At 39.7% G+C, this 22,160-nt stretch overlaps 1 protein-coding gene across 1 annotated transcript; it reads right to left on the bottom strand.

Moving 5' to 3' along the window:
• Nucleotides 1–6,691: 6,691 nt before the first annotated feature.
• LOC120743270 (OX-2 membrane glycoprotein-like) lies at nucleotides 6,692–7,799 on the bottom strand (the record flags this gene model as incomplete). The annotated part of the gene is made up of 3 exons (XM_040046858.1): nucleotides 6,692–6,876; nucleotides 6,963–7,274; nucleotides 7,367–7,799. Coding segments are annotated over 3 exons (930 nt in total), but the record flags the coding sequence as incomplete, so codon positions are not given.
• Nucleotides 7,800–22,160: the final 14,361 nt, after the last annotated feature.

Genomic DNA, 22,160 nt, shown 5'->3' with positions numbered 1-22,160 from the left:
CCGCAGTATCTGGAAGTGGTCAAAGTTTACTGTGGAGAAAATGAGAAGCAGTTAGTGAGAACGTGTCAGTTTGAGCTGAGCTATAAAACAGGGAACATGACATGTACAGCACTGTGCAAAAGTCTTGAGCCATCCCTCATTTGCTTCCAGGGATCCGGACTTCCCTGTAATCTTTAAAGTGGTATTAAGGAATAGCTCTCCAGGCTTTTTAAAGTGTTTCTGATTTTTAATCCAGGGCTTGTATTTGACCACTTTTTGTCTGTTAAGACCCTTCACACTAATCTCTGAAACATTCAAACATAAACAGACACCTAAGTCACGGAAAGGACCAGAAAACTTAACAAAGAACCAATTTTAAATTGTATCTGTACACATTTACTTGCAGCCTACTGCAAAAAAACAAAAAGCCCACATCATTTGTTCTCACTTCTTTAGTTGAAGAATGCAGTTAATAACACCGTTAACACAGACTGACCTGGCAAAACACGAAAAAATAAGGGGGTGGTTCAAGACTTTTGCTCGGTACTGTATGAGAAATGCAAATGTGCACTTCACAATGTATCGCTGCACTTCGGCAGTACTGTGAAGATTAAATGTTTTTTCCTTCCCGATGCATGTGAAAGGTTAAGACTTACATCTCCAAATGTACTGGAACTGATTTGAACCAGAGGACTCAGCCACACTGTTACTATGTACTGCATAAACACGTTTACCGATGAAGGTAAAGCAGACGCTGTCCTGACTGTGTGGCTAAATTTTGTGCTGAAAGCATCAAATCAATTGAATATGATTAACTTGCTATGAGAGGTTTTTACTCCAAGTGTGACTTTTTCTGGCTTCATACACCTTTCAGGGTCAAATTCAAGCACTTTGTAAGCACGTTTAATGTCCATTTTCAACATTTTCCAGCACATTACCATAAAAAGGATGCATATTTCACTTCGCATCACCTGAGTAAGACCACGTGAAAGGCCAAATTAATAAGTCTTCTCATCAGATATTGATGCTTCTTTCTTATGTGACACAAAAAACAGGAGGAGACAGATCTTTGCTTGTGTTGTTTTTTAAGTTCATTCATTCAAAACTAACTGTAAGACGCTTAACTACATTGCAGTCTGTGTTATTGTTGTAGACCTAATTATCACCTTTAAAGTGTTTGTGCTAATAACATCATGTAGAGTAAGACAGGCATAGAGAACAGCACTGACTGGGAGAGGCTTTGAACAGATGACATACTCAGATCAATTCAACACTTTAGACTTTAAAAATGCACAAGCGTCTTTCAAAAACCCATTTATTTAATCTATCATCATTGATATTATTATGTACAGTTATAATGTACTGTTCATCTCCCTTAAATAAACAGGCAGCCTTAAAGTGTGAAATAGTCACTTGTCTACTGTCTCAGTGGCTGATAGTGCCCCACAGGCCTCAATGTCAGCTTGAAGCCATTATGTTTCAATTGTTTAATGATAAACAGATTTTGAATGAAAGCGAGGAAACTTCGCTAGCACAAAAAAGTGCCTATTCTTTCTTCCCATATGGTTCAGTCATATTACCGTCATTTCCCCCTAAGCTGTTCCCAAAGACACCAGGTTAATACTTGAAAAGGCTGCAGCGATACACAAAAATATCATCAATATTCTGTTTACTTGGTGACAACGTCGCTTTTAGCCTTCAATCAGAAAGCCTGACGTTGGCTAGTTAAGCATCGGGCTAACGTTTAACGCTTTCACTTGAGGGAAGTAACTCGTATTACTGCTACTGCTGTGTAATCTTGGTTCAATTCACAGCATATTCTACAAGTTACCCTGCAATAACTAACTGTTAGAATAGCGCCACCGTATTGTATCGCACTGAGTGCACTTCAATCCTTTATCCCGCGAGTTTGCTAGCTAGCAAAATAATAATACCAATTTTAAACAAATAACATGTGTAACGTACACACTCGAGAAAATTATTTACTAGTACTTACGCAACTCCCCCGTTGTGAAAACGTACAAATCCTTCTTGTATTTTTCGTTTTCCAGCAAACACTCATTAAAACGGCCTCCAGGCACATTAGCGCACTCACCACCGACTGATCAGGGAGGGGGTGGGGGGTCACACATTGAAACAGACTAACGTGCAGAGGTACAGCCCAGGCAGAGAAATGTTGCTTTTAGACTTTGCGACTCGTTTTATTTCTCTATCTGATAAGAAAACTATTCAATCAGATAGTTATTTGTGGTGAATGAAATACGGTTACAGTTTCAAGAAGTTTTAAGCACCAAATCCGAAATCCAAGCACTGCAATATTAAAATCCAATTCAATTTCTTGTTTGCTCCGAAATCTACGACATGACTCTATACAGAAAAGCTTGACATGGTATGCAAAAAAACCCCGAAGACAATACAAATACATGAACAAAAAATGTTTTAACTGTCAGTTATGTCATTTTAAAATTTTCCAAAACTAACATTTTCTTTGATTGACTGATATTAAATTGATTAGGGTCAAGTTTAGTGTGAACAATATTACACAAACAAGCACGTGTGTGCGCATGCGCACATATTAGAATCCCTTCCGTCGCTTCTCATATGTGCGCATGCGCACATATTAGAATCCCTTCCATCGCTTCGATCGCTTGTGACGTGATAACTTTGCTTTGATCCCAAAACCTATAAATAGGAGCGCTCACCTGTTACTTTATGCTTAACGGACGTTGACCTGCAGCAACTAAAACCCTGTCGAGAAGTTTTGAGAGCAATTTACGAGAGAAACCAAAACAAGTTCAGTTTTGTTTCTCACCAATTTACAGCGCAAACAGACACATTACACCATGTCAGCCAACCCAGCCTTCGGGTCAGATGAGCTTGGAATATCTAAAGGGACCATTTTGGGAGATCACCACATGGTGGAGGCTTTCCTTGGAGAAGGAAGCTTTGGTGTTGTAACGAAATGTCGCGATACAAAAAACAACAAAACTGTTGCTGTTAAAGTCAACAAAAGCGACCCTGAAATTCTGCTCCAGGCAAAACTGGAAATTTTCATCCTGGAGCAGCTACGACGCTTGGATCCAGACAGGTGCAACATTGTCGAATGGAACGGCTATTTCCTCGATGGAGAGCGCATTTGCTTGAATTTCGAACTCCTCGACCAAAGCCTGTCAGACTACATTGGGGACCGGAATAACCAAGGTCTCCCAATGAGAGAAATCAGGCCAATTTTGCATCAGCTCGCAAATGCTCTATTCCACCTGGGTTCTGTGGGAATAGTGCATGCTGACCTCAAACCTGTCAACATCATGGTTGTGAACCGCAGTGAGTCTCAAGTCAGAGTCAAACTTATAGACTTTGGCATCGCATGTAACACCTCTGCAGTGATTCCTGGTGACTGTGTGGGGACAATTGGTTATTGTGCACCTGAGATTATGCTTGGCACTCCATATGATGAAGCAATTGACATGTGGTCTCTAGGGCTGGTAGCTGTGGAGCTTGCTACAGGGGTGCCTCTCTATCCTGGGGAAGACGATTATGATGTTTTGAAATTCATAATTGAAACCCAGGGTCAGCTACCAGATCATCTCCTAGAGTCTGGCTTGTACACTGACAGCTATTTCATCGAGGATAACCACAACGAACAGCGCTGGACATTTAAGACCCCAGAACAATTTCAATACGAGACAGATTATCGATCCAAGGAAACTCGATCGATAAAACTTAAGTGTCTCGATGACCTCGAACAACTGCTGAAAGTTAGGCGAGGACCGGAAAATGGCCAAACATTATTTGTAAGGCTAATCAAAGAAATGTTGGCCTTGGATGCAAATCAGCGCATAACACCCTCGGAGGTTCTGAAGCATCCCTTTTTCCACCCTGGCCTCTCAAGGAGAACCCCCTGCACTGACATGAATAGTACAGGGGGAGAACTCCTTGTGCTCTCTCAGCAGCCTTCAAGCTGGAAAAGTCATGGATCGCATAAATTCAGCTGCAGTTTCCAAAACTCAGTTGAATTTCCTCAAAAAGGAGACATCAACACCTCAGCCAACCCATCTGCCTCTGAAGATGATCTTCAAATAACGGAAGGGACCATTTTAGGAGATCACCACGTGGTAGAGGCCTTCCTTGGAGAAGGAGGTTTTGGTTTAGTAACCAGATGTCGCGATACAAAAAACAACAAAATGGTTGCTATTAAAGTCAACAAGAGCGACCCTGAAATTCTGCTCCAGGCAAAACTGGAAATTTTCATCCTGGAGCAGCTACGACGCTTGGATCCAGACAGGTGCAACATTGTGGAATGGAACGGCTATTTCCTCGATGGAGAGCGCATTTGCTTGAATTTCGAACTGCTCGACCAAAGCCTGTGGGACTACATTGGGGACCGGAATAACAGAGGTCTCCCAATGAGAGAACTCAGGCCAATTTTGCATCAGCTCGCAAATGCTCTGTTCCACCTGGGTTCTGTGGGAATAGTGCATGCTGACCTCAAACCTGGAAACATCATGGTGCTGAACCACAGTGAGTCTCCCGTCAAAGTCAAACTCATAGACTTTGGCCTCGCATGTCCTGCTTCTGCAGTGATTCCTGGTGACCGTGTGGGGACAATTGGTTATTGTGCACCTGAGGTTATGCTTGGCATTCCATACGACGAAGCAATCGACATGTGGTCTCTGGGGCTGGTAGCTGTGGAGCTTGCTACAGGGGTGCCTCTCTATCCTGGGGAAGACGATTATGACGTTTTGAAATTCATAATTGAAACCCAGGGTCAGCTACCAGATCATCTCCTAGAGTCTGGCTTGTACACTGACTGCTACTTCATCGAGGATAACTACAACAAACAGCGCTGGACATTTAAGACCCAAGAACAATTTCAATACGAGACACATTATCGATCCAAGGAAACTCGATATATAAAACTTAAGTGTCTCGATGACCTCGAAAAACTGCTGAAAGTTAGGCGAGGACCGGAAAATGGCCAATCATTATTTGTAAGGCTAATCAAAGAAATGTTGGCCTTGGATGCAAATCAGCGCATAACACCCTCGGAGGTTCTGAAGCATCCCTTTTTCGACCCTGGCCTCTCAAGGAGAACCCCCTGCACTGACATGAATAGTACAGGGGGACAAAACCTTGTGTTCTCTCAGCAGCAATCATCGTTTGGGTGGCCAGAATTCTAGGGGAGCTAGAAATTCTTGTGGAAAAAAAGCCCAAAACAATAACATCAACAAAAACAACCGATGAATGTGGTCTTAAACTTGGGCACAATTTGGCTTGAAATCCATCAACTAATCTCTCAATATTCAAAGCGGAGCAGCAGACAACTTACCATCACATCAGTCCTTCAATCAGACCTACAACAAACGTCTTCCTTCTCTCACCCCAACCGGTCGCAGCAGATGGCCGCCCCGACCTGAGCCTGGTTCTGCCGGAGGTTTCTTCCTGTAAAAAGGGAGTTTTTCCTTCCCACTGTCGCCAAAGTGCTTGCTCATAGGGGGTCATATGATTGTTGGGTTCTCTGTATGTATTATTGTAGGGTCTACCTTACAATAATACATACAGCCTTGAAGTGACTGGTGATGTGATTTGCTGCTGAATGAATTCGGAACTAATTGGAAATCTGGATATTAATTAAATAAACCTGCTTTGAGCATCAATTAATTGTTGTTTGAAATTCTTTATAAATATATAAATATAGTGCCACTCTTCTACTGTTTAAATTGCAACTGTTTCAAACTGACTAATTTATTCATACACTTGAGCATAAACACACGCACAGTAAATGGCCTGTATTTGTACAGCGCTTTACTTAGTCCCCAAGGACCCCAAAGAGCTTTACACTACATTCAGTCATTCACACATTCACACACTGGTGATGGCAGCTACATTGTAGCCACAGCTGCCCTGGGGCGCACTGACAGAGGCGAGGCTGCCGGACACTGGCGCCACCGGGCCCTCTGACCACCACCAGTAGGCAACGGGTGAAGTGTCTTGCCCCGGGACACAACGACCGAGACTGTTGGAGGCGGGGCTCAATCTGGCAACCTTCCAATTACAGGATGAACTGCGAACTCTTGAGCCACGATTGCCCTATATACACATATACTTTACAGTACTAGTCAGTGCTTACATACTAGTTCTTTTCCCTACTTTTTCATGCTTACTGGTACAAATGCCTGTTACTAGAGTTAAATGCTATCAATGTATTCTCACAGTTATGGAACTGTACAAATGCATACAAAATAATGCTCACGTGAACATAACTGTGCACTAGTTTGCCCTTATTGCTGCAGTTTGTTTCAATAAATAAAGACTCATCAGACCAGGCAACATTTATCCAATCTTCTCATGTCAAATTTTGAGGACTGTAGCTTCAATTTCCTGTTCTTAGCTGACCAAAACGCTCTTCTGCATTCTTTGGTTGCAACAAATGGTTGTATGAGCTACGGTTGCCTTCCTATCAGACATTTTTCTCTGACCGTTGACATCAATAAGGCAGTTTTTCCAAGAGAACTGCCTTTCACTGGATATTTTCTCATTTTTGTCACCGAAAAGGGTGTCTGTGTTACTTCTTGTCTTATATATATTGTCTCTGTTTTCCTCTGTCCTTTGTCAGAGTGTCTGTTCACCTACCCCCTGTGTCTCCATATTCCCAGTGTTCAATGTTTCCGAGTGTTTTCCCAGTTTAGGTTTTCATGGTTGGTTCTGTTTGCTACTCAGCCAGAATAAACAGCTCGCTAACCACGCTAACGCCATGCAGCCCACAGGGGCTGCACGGCCTAAAACCCTTCAGGTCTTGTTTTACAAAGCGATTCATGATTAGAACAGTGACAAGTGGAGCTACACAGGCAAAGACCATCAACACCACTGCAGCTACTACAATGATTGAGGTGGAATCTGTGAGACAAGTCAGTGTTATTAGATCGTAATTAAATGGACCCACTTATCATTCATCTGTAAATATATGACTTAGATTTTCTCACCATCATCATCAGGTGTCTGTTGGACCTCAGGAATCGTCACCATCACCTCTCTGTGAGGAGCAGAGAGCACTCGTGCTGCACATCCCACCTGTGTGCTGTGTTTACGTGAACCTGAGAGCACAGCTGTAGTGGTGACAGTGAATGTAGCGTTGGTGTTGGACACACTGACAGTGTTGTACTGTGAGAAGCTGAGGTCTTGTTGTGAGACACTGAGTGTTACAGTGGGAGCAGGTCGACCAGTGGCTGAACAGGAAACAACCCACTCTTCAGTAGAGTTTGACTCTCTGACATCAACAACAGGTTCATGCAGCTCTGTGATGGATCAGGAGATATTGCAAGGAATATGTTGTTGAAAGGAAATCAGTTTCTAGCACATTTAAACACATTAATGCAAAAGTTCTTACCATAAACTTGGAGGCAGGTTCTACCTGTAAAGGCTCCTTCAGGATAAGTGTTAAACAGACAGTGATAGCAGCCTTCATCCTGCACCGTCACATTCCTGACGACTATGGAGCAGTTCTGTAGTCCAGTGTATTTAAACTTAAATGTATTTGTAAAGCCATCATTCACTCTCTGACCAAAATACTTGCTGTACGTGGCAACATTTGTCTCCACATCAGGAGAGATTTTCTGCCATGTGACCTGAAGGACGTCTTTAGTCTCCAAGAGCTGACAGCTGAATTCAGCATCTTCTCCCACTGCTGCCAGCACAGTCTGCTGTGTTTGGATCACTGCTGTTAGAGCTGCACAAACAAACTGACATGTGAGACTTGATCTCTGAGTGTGTCTGAAAACAGACAGCTGCCAATGAAATTGATAAGTCTCTTTGTTGTCACGTCACAAAATGAATCAGCCCAAGACAGATTATCTTTGGGTCCTTTAACCTGAATTATAAATAAAACTTGTGCAGACAAGTCTCACCAATGAACACCAGTAAATGCTGTTGACCCACAGCTACTGTAGTCTGTATTATCCAGTGTTTGCAGTGTTAGTAATCAGTGGTGTAATTACAATTTGGGACTGATCTATAAAACCCTTTCAGAAACAAAAAATAAAAAACAGTGCAAAAATAGCTGGAGTGGCTCATCCCAAGATAAAAAAAAGGCACAGTTTAGCATTTAACCACATTACATTTAAAGAACTGAAAATGTTCCAATCAAGGTGTGAACTCCAGTACATACACAATGTTAAGTGCACTGATCCAGCAGACCATGAAAACTGATCACAGAGCTTCCCAAAGGATGGATGGTCTGTCTTCGTTATACATGTGATGCTTCAGTTTTCATTCATTCATTCATTCATTCATTCATTTACATGTCTTTCCATATGGAGCATCTGTTGCAGTAAAAGTTTATGGAAATAATTTCTCAATCTCTATTGAATACAATCTCTTTATAGCTTCAGAGACAAAGCTCTCATATTTATGACCTCTTTTTAACCATTTTTTTTATTATTACGAGTAAACTTTTTCTTGTTTCAGCCACAACACACAGCCTTAAAACACAAATCAGATTACACGGAACACAGCTTACCTTTAGAAAAGACCATTAAAAGAGGAAATAAATGCATAAACGCGCAGTCTGCCATGCTGTAAAGGGAGACAGGTGGTATTCATATACGCACACTCGTACACTGTTAGACTTTTCATCGCCACTTTACGGTAACATACTGGCGTCATGTTGCCAGCGTCATACCGTGACGCCGTGTTACGGTAGCTTACCGTTCTGCAGGATGATACCGTTTTTTGCTGGTGTGGTATAATACTCTTGGACAAATTATGGTAACGCACCGTAGCCTTTTTTTACGGTATCTCACTGGCGACAGTGACGCCAGTGAGATACCGTTATGTCGTTATGTCGTAAATTACGTCAACAAAGTAACATCATACTGTGATTAAGAAATTGGTATACTACCGTTTATTCACGGTATGTCACTGTAAGCCCGCTGCAAGGTAATAAACTGCAATATATTAACCAGTAACTTATCGTTATCACGCATCATCAGTACCAAAAATATTCATCTCTGCTAGAGGACACCGTGTCCCAACAGGCGGTCATTTACTGTTTAACAGGTCGCAATTTACCGTAATTTCAGTTAACAGTAACATACTGTAAGAGACTGGAGGGTTCCAAAAAAATTGGATGGATGGATGGATGCATGGATGGATGGATGGATAGATAGACACTCACACACAAAATATAATTCATGTGCTTTACACCACTTTATTTCAATTCTGATTTTTCCCTGCTGAAATACACATTTCCAAAATCAAAAACTGAAAAGAACTGAAAACATATTTTCATTGAGGAAGCACTTGTTTTTACTAAACCATGTAATCCATTATTTTCTCAGATGGTTGTACAAACAATAACGATATTATGTCATATCCATATCATGGCAGACAACATATGCTCAAGTGTTGGGTTTTCTTATATTTTGTAGGGTCTTAAACCTACAATGTGAAGTGCCTTGGCATTCATTTTGGTGGCACCATACAAATAAACTGAATTGTAATGAATATAATATCAAGCCCCACACGTCTGCCTTTATATACACTTTGTCCAAAATACTGGCTCACACCACCAAATCAATGCACAAAACAGGGTCCACAACGACATGGATGAGCGTGTGTGGTGTGAAGGAACTTGACTGACCTGCACTGAACCCTGATCTTGTTTTGTGGACTGAGTTAATTGATTTGTAGGGTGAGCCAATACATGTGACAATTAAAGTGTAAGTAGCTGAAATAATTTTTAACAAACGGGTAAAAGAAGGGAAAAAAATCAAAACTGTTGCACTCAAAAAACCTATTGGACAGAGACAGCGTCTTGCAAGATGGCAAGAGAGCTTGTCTTCATTGTTGCTCGTCTTGTGTAAATGTCCAGAAAGCATGGGCCATGGATCATCTGTGGAGACACAGGTAACAACACATTGGTCACTTAAATTATACAAGAAATGCACTAAAAATGGCAAAAACAGTTACCTAATTTGAAGTTCTCCACTCAAATTCAGTAAGCCGCTGGAGGAAAGTTGTGACATGAGGGTTAATGTGAACAACCTTTCGCTTCAGTCCTTCTGCTTGTCCAAACCTTGGAGGTACATTTTGTTCCCTCTTCAATTCAATTCAATTTTATTTATATAGCGCCAAATCACAACAAAAGTTGCCTCAAGGCGCTTCATCAGGGTTTATCCTTACAAAAAGCCTTGCACACGCTGACTCCTGGTATTCCAGGTTCAATACATAGAATGAACCAAAGAAGACTGACATTGCATCAGCAAAGATGTTCTCTTTGTCCAGCTCAACAATTACACGCCCCTCTGCACTCACCATCCAGCAGGTGGCGGTCATTGAACTTTGTCCTAAATGTACAGGGGCAACATGTTGTCATTATGCAACATAAAATAATTTCAATACTTCACTTCTTCACACTGTCTAGATAGTCATAAAGCAAATAGCTATGTACAGTTAATTATTAATGGCCTTATGTACATAAGTCCGTTTTAACATATTATAATTGTTCATAATTGGGAATTATTCTGCACATTAAACACACCTAACAAAGAGTCAGCCCAGTTAAATTACCGGAGATGAATCAACTGTATGGTTATTTTGGAGTTTATAGTTTGTGCTGCTGTTAAACTTTACAGTATTGACTTCAGTATTTCTGCTGTTGGTGTAGCTAGACTACTATGTTGATCAGTAATATGTAATGTGAAATTTGATATTGTTACTTTGCTGGGTTCACTGAGACACATGTCCAACAACCTTGGTTTATAAAGGAAATTACAGAAATTTGAGCTAACAAAACAGAGACTGGATACCTGTGTCCACGAAAAAGCTCCTGTGCCAAACAGAAACTTTAATATGGTCTAATCAGCTCTATTTCATGAATGACTTCTTACCAAGCATAATCAGCCTTGGGGTGCTTGGCAGGCTTTTAACATGCAAACTGAACAATATAAATTTGCGTGCACTGAAGCCACAAAATTTAGAAATACACATAGTTGCAAAAAGTTCAGTGACCAATTACCTTTCCTAAGTGGTAAAAAATAAGAGTATTGTCAATAGGGACCAATTCCCAGTTTTTACATGATCAAAATTATTCACAAAAGGCTTCAGTAAACAGAAAATGTGTGCCGACAAGAGAACAGTGCAGAAAAATGAAAAGATATTTGAGCTCGACGCTTTAATGGGTTTAACATGACTTAGTCAGCACTCTGCACCGTACAGGTAGTACAAGCACACCTGAAAACACTGACCAGCTAACAGCTTCAAGCATTTGGGCGCAACCTCGGTAGTTCACCGATTCACCTGTTGGAAACGTCCAAGTTTCTATCAAGTCTCATAAATCCATCGGTAACTATTACCAAACTAGTCTTTTGAGTCTCCACATTCATAGATATTGACATTTTGTCTTAGCATTTGAATGAAAATATCCTGGTAGGGTAGCTTAAAAGTCAAAACAAACAGTAATAGGAACGCATTTCGGACTTCTCTCGAATAAGTGTAAAAAACACTTACCTTCAGACTGATTAGCTGGTTCCGATCAAACTTTAATGTGTTCCATGTCAGTCCGTTTTAGGGAAAAAGTGTTGAGTGGTTTCATTTAATTTTGAGATATTCCTGCATGGATGAGCAATTTGGAGTCTAGCAGAGTTATCATGAATAGCATATGATCTTCAGATATAATCCAATCAACCTTGCATTTAACCCGATTGAACATCCAGTTACCTCTGACTACTACTACTTCTAAGTTGCACATGTTAATGGTCTCATCGCCACTCTGTGCTGCAGCGAACTGGATCTGTGGCACAGAATAGTTGATGGCCATGTTGTTCTCCTGCTTTGCAGCTTTATTTGAGAATTGCGGCTTAAACGTGCAAAACTAAGAGAAGCAGATCAATATTTTCTTCTTGTTGTTATTTAAGAGTAAATAACTGTAAAACCTGCTGCTTGTGCTTGTTTCACTACAAGGTTTACAGTTTTTCTTTCTGCACTGCGCTTTCACAGCGTTAAAACAAGGCAAGACAAAGCAAAAAGCTAGAAGTCCTCTCTTCTGCTTTGACTTTTAGCTCATCGGTCAATCTTCAGTACATTTTAATAACTATAATAAAAGAAAATTCAAGACATGAAAACTGAAGACTTTCCTGAATTAAAAAGACGTCCTGGAAAAGGAACTTTGTGGATCTTTGTTCAGAGGTTGCAGATTTACAGTGAAGCAATACTTGACTGTTGTTGGAAGTTTTGCTTGCGCTCAGTTGATGTCATTTCTTAACACGGTTACAAATTCATACATTTCACAACAAAAATAAGTGAGAGACAGCGAGCGCATAAAAGACAGACGGAGGAGAACTGACACACGGGGAAAGGGTGGAAAACAGAGAGAGAGGACACATCCATGGAACAGCTGTCCAGCCAGCAGTGATGGAGAAGATGTGCTTGGATAAAACTTTTAAACCTGTAACATAAAGACATTTGATTGATGGGATCAGTGTGTGTAAACTGCAACTAAGCTTCTATGCTTTGTAAGTGGGCATTATCACGTAGCAATAAATCTCTGGGTTTGAGAAAAAAAATGTGGATATCACTCATCATCTCATTTCTTGTGCTTATGGCTCTCTGCTGAATGAAGTCTGGATGAAGGAAGAAAACTGGTCTGTTATTAGATTATTACTAAAACAAATGTCCTTCTCTCTCCTTTGGGAGGCTACAAGCCACTGTCTCCAAATATGAGCTGGGTTTCTAACAGTCGGTAACAGAGAGACTTTTACTGCGCTTCAGGAAATTATTTGTGGTAAAAGTAGCAGAAGTGGTGGCCATGTTAGCTTTATATTTCTATAATGTGTAAATTTTTGTCAACCAGGTTTTTCTAAGATAATATTACAGCAAAATAAGTATTCACCCTGCATTATGCAGGCCAGCGAGTACAACATAAATACACAACCTCTACAATCAAATGATCACTTTTGAGCAAGCACTTGGTGACAGTGGGAAGAAAGAACATGCTTTTAACAGGAAGAAGCCTCCAGCAGATACAGACTCAGGGAAGGGTTAGCCATCTGCTATGAGCAGATGGGAGGGATACAAAAAGTCCAGATAGTAAAGCTTTTAAATGTAGCTTCCCCTTTTGCCCTAAAAGCTGCTCATGCAGTGATATCATCAGTGACAAGTCAGGTGATAGAGGCTAATGCAAAATGGTGTTTCAGTGAGGCAGAATTTATTATGACAATACATTTTTTTAAATACTCAGTATGAATTAAACAGGTTAAAGGTCAATGCTCTGTTGTAATATAAAGACAAAATGATTGACAGCAGCCCAGCAATATCAGTGAAATGCAAATTAGCCACATGGTGCAATGTAAGGAGCTCTGTGATTGGTTAGGAAAGGACAGACTGGCCACCTCGATTTTTCTTCACTGCACATTGATCCATAGCTTTGCTCTGTAAAGGCTAACAAAGTGCTTTAGCTTTACAAAGACATTCAGCGTCGGTATTCACTCTTTTAAAATGCCACTGAACACTGGAGTGAAATGGAGCCCTGATCCTCAGAGTTTTATTGTTGCTAACATTTCTTATAGATAGCACAGATAGTGCCCCACTGCAGTAATCACTCATGTCTAGATATTCCTGTTAAAAAGGAGTTTTTCCTCCCCACTGTAACATGGCAAACATAGCAAACGAATAATCCAGCTGAAGCTTCAGACAGCCGTCAGACAGTGAAACACTGCCATCTGCTGGACGCGAATAACACAGACGCTGCTTTGACGGGTGAGGGAGTTTCAACAAGTCTGCAACGACTCAAGCATCAAACTACAGAACTATTACAGCGGACACGGTGCTCTAATGGCTTCATTAACGCAGGTCAGAAAGGATCAAACATATCAATAAATTATAAAACACAAACCGTCTCTTATTAGCACAACACTGCTCAGGGCTCAGAGTGTGTTCCTTATAACCTATTAAACCTTAGCATGTTATTTTGAAGTGTTACAGGTGAAACAGCACACCAGTGAAGTTAACTGTAATTTCAACATTGAGCTACAAAAATGCTTTTTTTTTTTTAAATAATTTTTTTTTAAATTTCTTTTTACAGTTTTGCAATTTTACACAAGTTTTATCATCAGTGTCACAATGACTGCTGCTAAAATTGAGTATGAGCTTTTTGTTGGTCTGATTAAAAGGTTAAATGTAAAAGCGTAATTTAAACATGTGATGTGAGGTCATTAATTACAGTGCAGGTGTCCTGCTTTAGGATCATATATTAATACTTCCAAAACAGTAAAGTTGTAGAGAATCTATGTTCATTATCGTTGCTAATCATGGAAAGACAAAGACGTCAGACTCTGCTGAAAATTTTACACCCTCCTTCTCTCTGCACACAGCGGGCTGAGGGATCTTCCAGGACTGGTGATTTTATTTATTTTGTTCTTTTTGGTCTTACTGGTTAGTAGGTGGTGATTTTGTACCTGGTGATCTCACATTTGGAACATAAATTGCTTTGGAGCAGATTAGGTTCAAAGGATAACTTGGCTCTTGAAGTTAGCCGGATAAGACAGCGTTCTGCTTCACAGTTGAGGCCTCAGAGAGTTGTTGCTAACCAAAGTCTATCTTGTACGGCCACGCAGCATCTTATGACATTTTGTAACCTGAGCAGTGAAATGATTGCTGTTTTAGTGCACATACACAGTGTGGGGATCAGTATCAGGACAATAAAGTTATGGTGCAAAAAGCTGCATCTGGTCAGAAGGAAAAGCACGCACACTTGGAAGACTTGACCATTTGCACAAAATGAATGGCTGACACTGGACAGATGAGAGGATGTGGACGGTCACACCCTCGTGCATTAAAGAGGGCTTTCAGTTCATTGAAAACACAAAACCAAACACACAAAAGACACAATAAGACAGCTGATCAGTTTGCTTCACTAAATCATCGACACAAGCCGTGTTGTAGAGGGTACTGCAGCCGTGGCAGGTTATCATCTTAATGTGGCCCTGACACTCCATCGTACGCCACAAAGCTGTGAATAAATGAAAAGCAAAGAGGCATCATCACTAACATAATAACTGTAGAAGTTATCCCGCTGCATTACATTTATCAGGATATCGTAATAAATGTTCATCATATGTTGCTTTGACCCATCATTGTTGTCATTAATATCGATACGTGACACTGGACACTTCCTGTCATTCATATGTCATGACTTTGTGATCAGTGTAGCAGCTTGAAAATAACTGCTTGGTTAACAGCAGGTGTACAGGCAGGTGCTCTGATCAAATAACATGTTTGGCTAAAGAAACAGAAAATAAAAACATGTAAATAGGAACACCCACATCTCTACTTCTTCTATTTTCCATTTCACACTTACAAAAAAGTTCTCCTGCGTAGGTGTGGAGACAAATATATGTCAATTTAATACTTCAGACAGGCCCCAGAGCAGGTCTGAACAATTAGTCGACTTAAAATCAAAACTGCAATTTGAAACCATGCAGTTAGCAATTTTGCAAAGAAAACTTAGCTAGGCTAAGCTAAGCTAACTGTTAGACAAAGTAGAGGAGTTGGAAGAGTAAAGGTTTCTGGTTAACTCCAGTTCAACTTGACATTAAATTAAACTGACAAATATCATGTTTATATTCATATCTTAGTCTTTTGATGAGCTCTATCTTATAAATCTATTAGACTCACACGAGGTCGGCACAGGGACAGGCCTCGGGGGTCCAGGCCCACCCGGTGAAGTCCTTCTTCCCCAACATCTTCTGATGTACTTTATTTATACATTTTGGTAATGAGTACTTAAACTACCACCTCACTGATTAGTTATTGCAGAGTGAGCTCAGTTCAATTAATCAGGTCACAGTAGTTTAGCACTTCTACAGCAATCATGCAACCAGCATGACTGAGGAGGACACTGGGTGGACGGGCTTTGCAGGTCAGACTTTGAAACTATCTTTTATTTATCTTTTATTGTCATTATGCCAAAAGCAGTGAAATTATATGCTGTCCCATTCAGTGCAAATAAAGAATCTGTGTTTACTGACAGGACAAAGCATTGAACATGATTTCATCTGTTAACCTGGACAAATTCCAACACAATTCCTTATTATTTCTTTTTCTTAAGTAAAACCAGTAAAAGCTTCTACTTCAAAAATATGGACTTAACACTGAGATCCTGATATTTTAGACCAGTTGAATTTAGATGATCTTTTTTAGTTCATTCAGTTTGCTGGTTCTAACGACGACTGTCTTCATCAGTTTTAATGTCACTGTGACTCATATCTCTGCATGGCTGTTTTGTTCTGAGTGCACTGTGACAATTAAGTTAAGATCCGGTGATCAGCACAGCAGCCTGGGAGTGACTGCTTGGTTAACGACAAGGTTTACAAGACCTGATCAAATGTCACACTGGAAATATTTTGCAAGTGAAACAGCAAAAGCAAATGAAAAAATGTAAATATGTTAATTGGACCACCTACATTGTTTCGAGAGCAGGGGTGAACTAAAGAGTGCGACCCATCACTTCAGTTTCAGCAGATATTTTCTATTTAACACTCAAAAAAATCTGTTGTACAAGTATTAAAAATATATTCACAAATGAAATTTACATGCCTGAGATGAAAACATTACTCAAACAAGTTGTCAGGTAAAGTCTCTATAGCACTGTTACATCTAAATATGGACACTGAGCTGGGACTTAACGATGTCACAGATCTGAGCCTCTGCACCTTCACTATACGTTTGTGTATGTCAGGCCTGTCCTGCATCTCTCCACCACCTGATCCAACTCACCACCAAATCCTCAGCTGATCATCTCTGCTCCTCTAATCACCTGAGTATCCAAGTATCCGAGAGTGTCCATCGATCTGACAACACAATTGTAAAATCGACCATTGACCTGTGCCCTAATGTGTTCTGTGCACTTGTGAACACACTTCCTTATGGAGTACGTTTATTAAGGACACTCTTTCATTAGCACAGAGGTTCAATAACACAACAAATAACCTCCAATAAACCTTTTAATAAACTGTCATTGGAGGCTGATGTGTTCTCTCTTGGCTTGTTTTCTTGTTGTGTGCCACACAGAAAATAAATGCATGGTGTCTTAACTCACTGATACGGGGATATCAATGAGCCCAGAGTCCAGCCAACGATGGCACGAAGTCAAACCTCCTTCAAGGAAACTGGAGAGTCCAACACTTGAGGCTACCCCAACAATATCAATATGGTGTAACTTCCTGCTCTAACTCAGGCTCCTTCCCCACAAGAAAGATGTTTTATGTACTCAAAGTCAGACCTGGAATCTGCGGGTCAGACTTCCTGGGCCCCCGACCCCTGACCTCTGAGATTTTCATGTCTTGTATTTTATAATATTTATCTTTTGGTCTTCTCCTGCCAAAATTGTAAACACTGTCATCATGACATATTGCACTGATGTTCGATCAGCTTCATTAAATATACTTTTATATATACTTTTATCCTTTGTTTTGTTATACATCCATTTAAATCCTCACATGAAATTATTACAACCAACTGGTAGTAAAACAAAAATAAAAAGATTGTCCAACATTTTAACTGCAAATGGTCAATACACTCACTTTATTTGCCAAAAACTATACTTAAAAAAGGGAAAAAAGAAGTGTTAATAGTTTATTTGAAAGGTCAAAATATACCAACACGTCTTTTTATTTTAAATCTATTTGTTTGTGCATTAATTTTTTTTCTAAAGCCAGATGTGGAAAAACAGGCTGCATCTACATGCAGGTTCTTGTGGTCAGTGGTCATCATATTTGCATTATCTTTCTGAGTCACAAGCAGGGAAGTGTTAAAGTTTCCTAGAAGTGGTGGGCCAGTGATGTAGGTGTGGATGCAAAGGATTATTTGAGGTGGTGCTGATCAGAAGTATAAAAATCAAAGTGTCCAGATCCAAACACACTTTGTTCCTCTGTGACAGAAGTGAACTATAACTCACAGCATCAGCATCTGAACTGCAGAAGAGATCTCTGCTCATCTCCGTCTGCATTCCTCTTTTGGTAAGAACTTATTATGTATAATTTAAAATGATTTTCCTTTTAAAGCTGGGCAGCAGGCTCACGTTGAACATCTCCATAAACTGTCATAATTCTGCTGCTACACTAAACACTGCATTCGGTGAGCATACTAAACTTACGTAAGCTGTATGCTTGCACGGTGAGAGACCTGTTTTTGCTGATTTGTGTTCAAATACAAAAAGATCTTATTTAAACTGACTGTCAGATGTTGCCTATCCAGTTATGTAATGAACCCACTATATACATTAACCACAGACCCTTCACCACATCTTCATCACCTGCTGTTCCAGACAACCAACTTGTACCTGAACCACTGCAGGTTAATCATCATCATTAGTAAAGGGAAAAAAGGTGAGTGTCTTAATTTGGAAAAGCTTGAAATAAAAAATCCTATAAATTCCACATAAACAGATACGAATTGGAGGAAAATCCATTGTGTCTTGAGTTCGGTTTTATTTTGATTTTGCAGTGTGTCATTGTTACTACAGAGCACACTGAAACATATATAAGAATAACTGAGTGCAGAAGGGCATTTATATTAAATAGGATTTAAACTTTGTTCTTAATGAACCAGATCTATTATGACCTGGACTTTTATCTATAAAATGGGCTTGTGAAACCCAGAGAAAAACTCTCAATATATCTGTAGATATAAATACATATTTATCCAAATCACATCAAGTAAAAAAGGCAAAATGACAAAATTTAAAACAAAATAATAACAAAAAGTACAAATTAAAACACTAAATTTTAAGGCAAAAACAAATAGCTTGATGTCTTAATACGATGAATATAAAATATAAAGTAATACAACAAGGTTAAATATCTAAAACTTAACCTACCTTCAGCTTTTCAAAGCTTCTTTTTTCTCCTCCGTCTGTCTTTTATGCGCTCGCTGTTCTCACTTATTTTTGTGTGAAATGTATGAATTTGTAACCGTGTTAAGAAATGACATCAACTGAGCGCAAGCAAAACTTCCAAACAGTCAAGTATTGCTTCACTGTAAATCTGCAACCTCTGACAAAGATCCACAAAGTTCCTTTTCCAGGACGTCTTTTTTTCAGGAAAGTCTTCAGTTTTCATGTCTTGAATTTTCTTTTATTATAGTTATTAAAATGTACTGAAGATTGACCGATGAGCTAAAAGTCAAAGCAGAAGAGAGGACTTCTAGCTTTTTGCTTTGTCTTGCCTTGTTTTAACGCTGTGAAAGCGCAGTGCAGAAAGAAAAACTGTAACCTGTGTAGGAAACACAAGCACAGCAGCAGGTTTTACAGTTATTTTCTTAAATAACAACAAGAAGAAAATTTGATCTGCTTCTCTTAGTTTTGCACGTTTAAGCGCAATTCTCAAATAAAGCTCAAGCAGGGAGAACAACATGGCCATCAACTATTCTGTGCCACAGATCCAGTTCGCTGCAGCACAGGTGATGTGAGACCTTAACATGTGCAACTTAGAAGTAGTAGTAGTCAGAGGTAACTGGATGTTCAATCGGGTTAAATGCAAGGTTGATTGGATTTATCTGAAGATCATATGCTATTCATGATAAATCTGCTAGACTCCAAATTGCTCATCCATGCAGGAGTATCTCAAAATTAAATGAAACCACTCAACACTTTTTCCCTAAAACGGACTGACATGGAACACATTAAATTTGATCGGAACCAGCTAATCAGTCTGAAGGTAGTGTTTTTTTCACTTATTGAGAGAAGTCCGAAATGCGTTCCTATTACTGTTTGTTTTGACTTTTAAGCTACCAGGATATTTTCATTCAAATGCTAGACAAAATGTCAATATCTATGAATGTGGAGACTCAAAAGACTAGTTGGTTAGTTACCGATGGATTTATGAGACTTGATAGAAACTTGGACGTTTCCAACAGGTGAATCGGTGAACTCCGAGGTTGCGCCCAATGCTTAAGCTGTTAGTGGTCAGTGTTTTCAGGTGTGCTTGTACTACCTTCGGTGCGAGTGCTGACTAAGTCATGTTAAACCCATTAAAGCGTCGAGCTCAAATATCTTTTCATTTTTCTGCACTGTTCTCTTGTCGGCACACATTTCTGTTTACTGAAGCCTTTTGTGAATAATTTTGATCATGTAACTGGGAATTGGTCCCTATTGACAATACTCTTATTTTTTACCACTTAGGAAGGTAATTGGTCACTGAACTTTTTGCAACTGTGTGTATTCTAAATTTGTGGCTTCAGGTGCACGCAAATTTATATTGTTCAGTTTGCATGTTAAAGCCTGCCAAGCACCCCAAGGCTGATTTGCTTGGTAAGAAGTCTTCATGAAATAGAGCTGATTAGACCATATTAAGTTTCTGTTTGGCACAGGAGCTTTTCGTGGACACAGGTATCCAGTCTCTGTTTTGTTAGCTCAAATTTCTGTAATTTCCTTTAAACCAAGGTTGTTGGACATGTGTCTCAGTGAACCCAGCAAAGTAACAATATCAAATTTCCATTACATTTACTGATCAACATAGTAGTCTAGCTACACCAACAGCAGAAATACTGAAGTCAATACTGTAAGTTTAACAGCAGCACAAACTATAAACTCCAAAATAACCATACAGTTGATTCATCTCCGGTAATTTAACTGGGCTGACTCTTGTTAGGTGTGTTTAATGTGCAGATAATTCCCAATTATGAACAATTATATGTTAAAACGGACTTATGTACATAAGGCCATTAATACTTAATGTACATAGCTATTTGCTTTATGACTATCTAGACAGTGTGAAGAAGTGAAGTATTGAAATTATTTTATGTTGCATAATGACAACATGTTGCCCCTGTACATTTAGGACAAAGTTCAATGACCGCCACCTGCTGGATGGTGAGTGCAGAGGGGCGTGTAATTGTTGGCTGGACAAAGAGAACATCTTTGTGATGCAATGTCAGTCTTCTTGGTTCATTCTAGTATTGAACCTGGAACAGGAGTCAGCGTGTGCAAGTTTTTGTAAGATAACCTGTGAAGCGCCTTGAGGCGACTTTGTTGTGTTTGGCGCTATATAATAAATTGAATTGAATTGAAGAGGGAACAAAATGTACCTCCAAGGTTGGGACAGCAGAGACTGAAGCGAAAGGTTGTTCACATACCCTCATGTCACAACTTCCTCCAGCGGCTTACTGAATTTGAGTGGAGAACTTCAAATTAGGTAACTGTTTTTGCCATTTTAGTGCCTTTCTTGTATAATTTAAGTGTCCAATGTGTTGTTACCTGTGTCTCCACAGATGATCCATGGCCCATGCTTTCTGGACATTTACACAGACGAGCAACAATGAAGACAAGCTCTCTTGCCATCTTGCAAGACGCTGTCTCTGTCCAATAGTTTTTTGAGTGCAACAGTTTTGATTTTTTTCCTTCTTTTACCCGTTTGTTTTAAAATTATTTCAGCTACTTACACTTTAATGTCACATGTATTGGCTCACCCTACAATCATGAACTCAGTCCACAAAACAGATCAGGGTTCAGTGCAGGTCAGTCCAGTTCCTTCACACCACACACGCTCATCCATGTCGTTGTGGACCCTGTTTTGTGCATGCATTGATTGGTGGTGTGAGCCAGTATTTTGGACAAGGTTATATAAGGCAGACGTGTGGGGCTTGATATTATATTCATTACAATTCAGTTTATTTGTATGGTGCCACCAAAATGAATGCCAAGGCACTTCCATTGTAGGTTTAAGACCCTACAAAATATAAGAAACCCAACCACTTGAGCATATGTTGTCTGCCCTGATATGGATATGACTAATTCTTATTGTTTGTACAACCTCTGGAAAATAATGGATTACATGGTTTAGTAAAAACAAGTGCTTCCTCAATGAAAATGTTTTCAGTTCTTTTCAGTTTTTGATTTTGGAATGTGTATTTCAGCAGGGAAAAATCAGAATTGAATAAAGTGGTGTAAACACATGAATTTATTTTTGTGTGTGAGTGTCTATCTATCCATCCATCCTCCATCCTTCATCCATCCATCCATCCAATTTTTTTGGAACCCTCCAGTCTCTTACAGTATTGTTACTGTTACTGAAATCGGTAATTGCGACCTGTTAACATAAATGACCGCCTGTTGGGACACGGTGTCCTCTAGCAGAGTGTATTTTTGGTACTGATGATGCGTGATACGATAAGTTACTGGTTAATATATT

This window comes from Simochromis diagramma, unplaced genomic scaffold (genome assembly GCF_900408965.1).
Source record: "Simochromis diagramma unplaced genomic scaffold, fSimDia1.1 OVJJ01000595.1, whole genome shotgun sequence".
In the NCBI taxonomy this organism is placed as follows: domain Eukaryota; kingdom Metazoa; phylum Chordata; class Actinopteri; order Cichliformes; family Cichlidae; genus Simochromis; species Simochromis diagramma.
The sequence above is the reverse complement of the archived record's forward strand: the minus strand, read 5'-3'. Positions and strand labels throughout refer to the sequence as shown.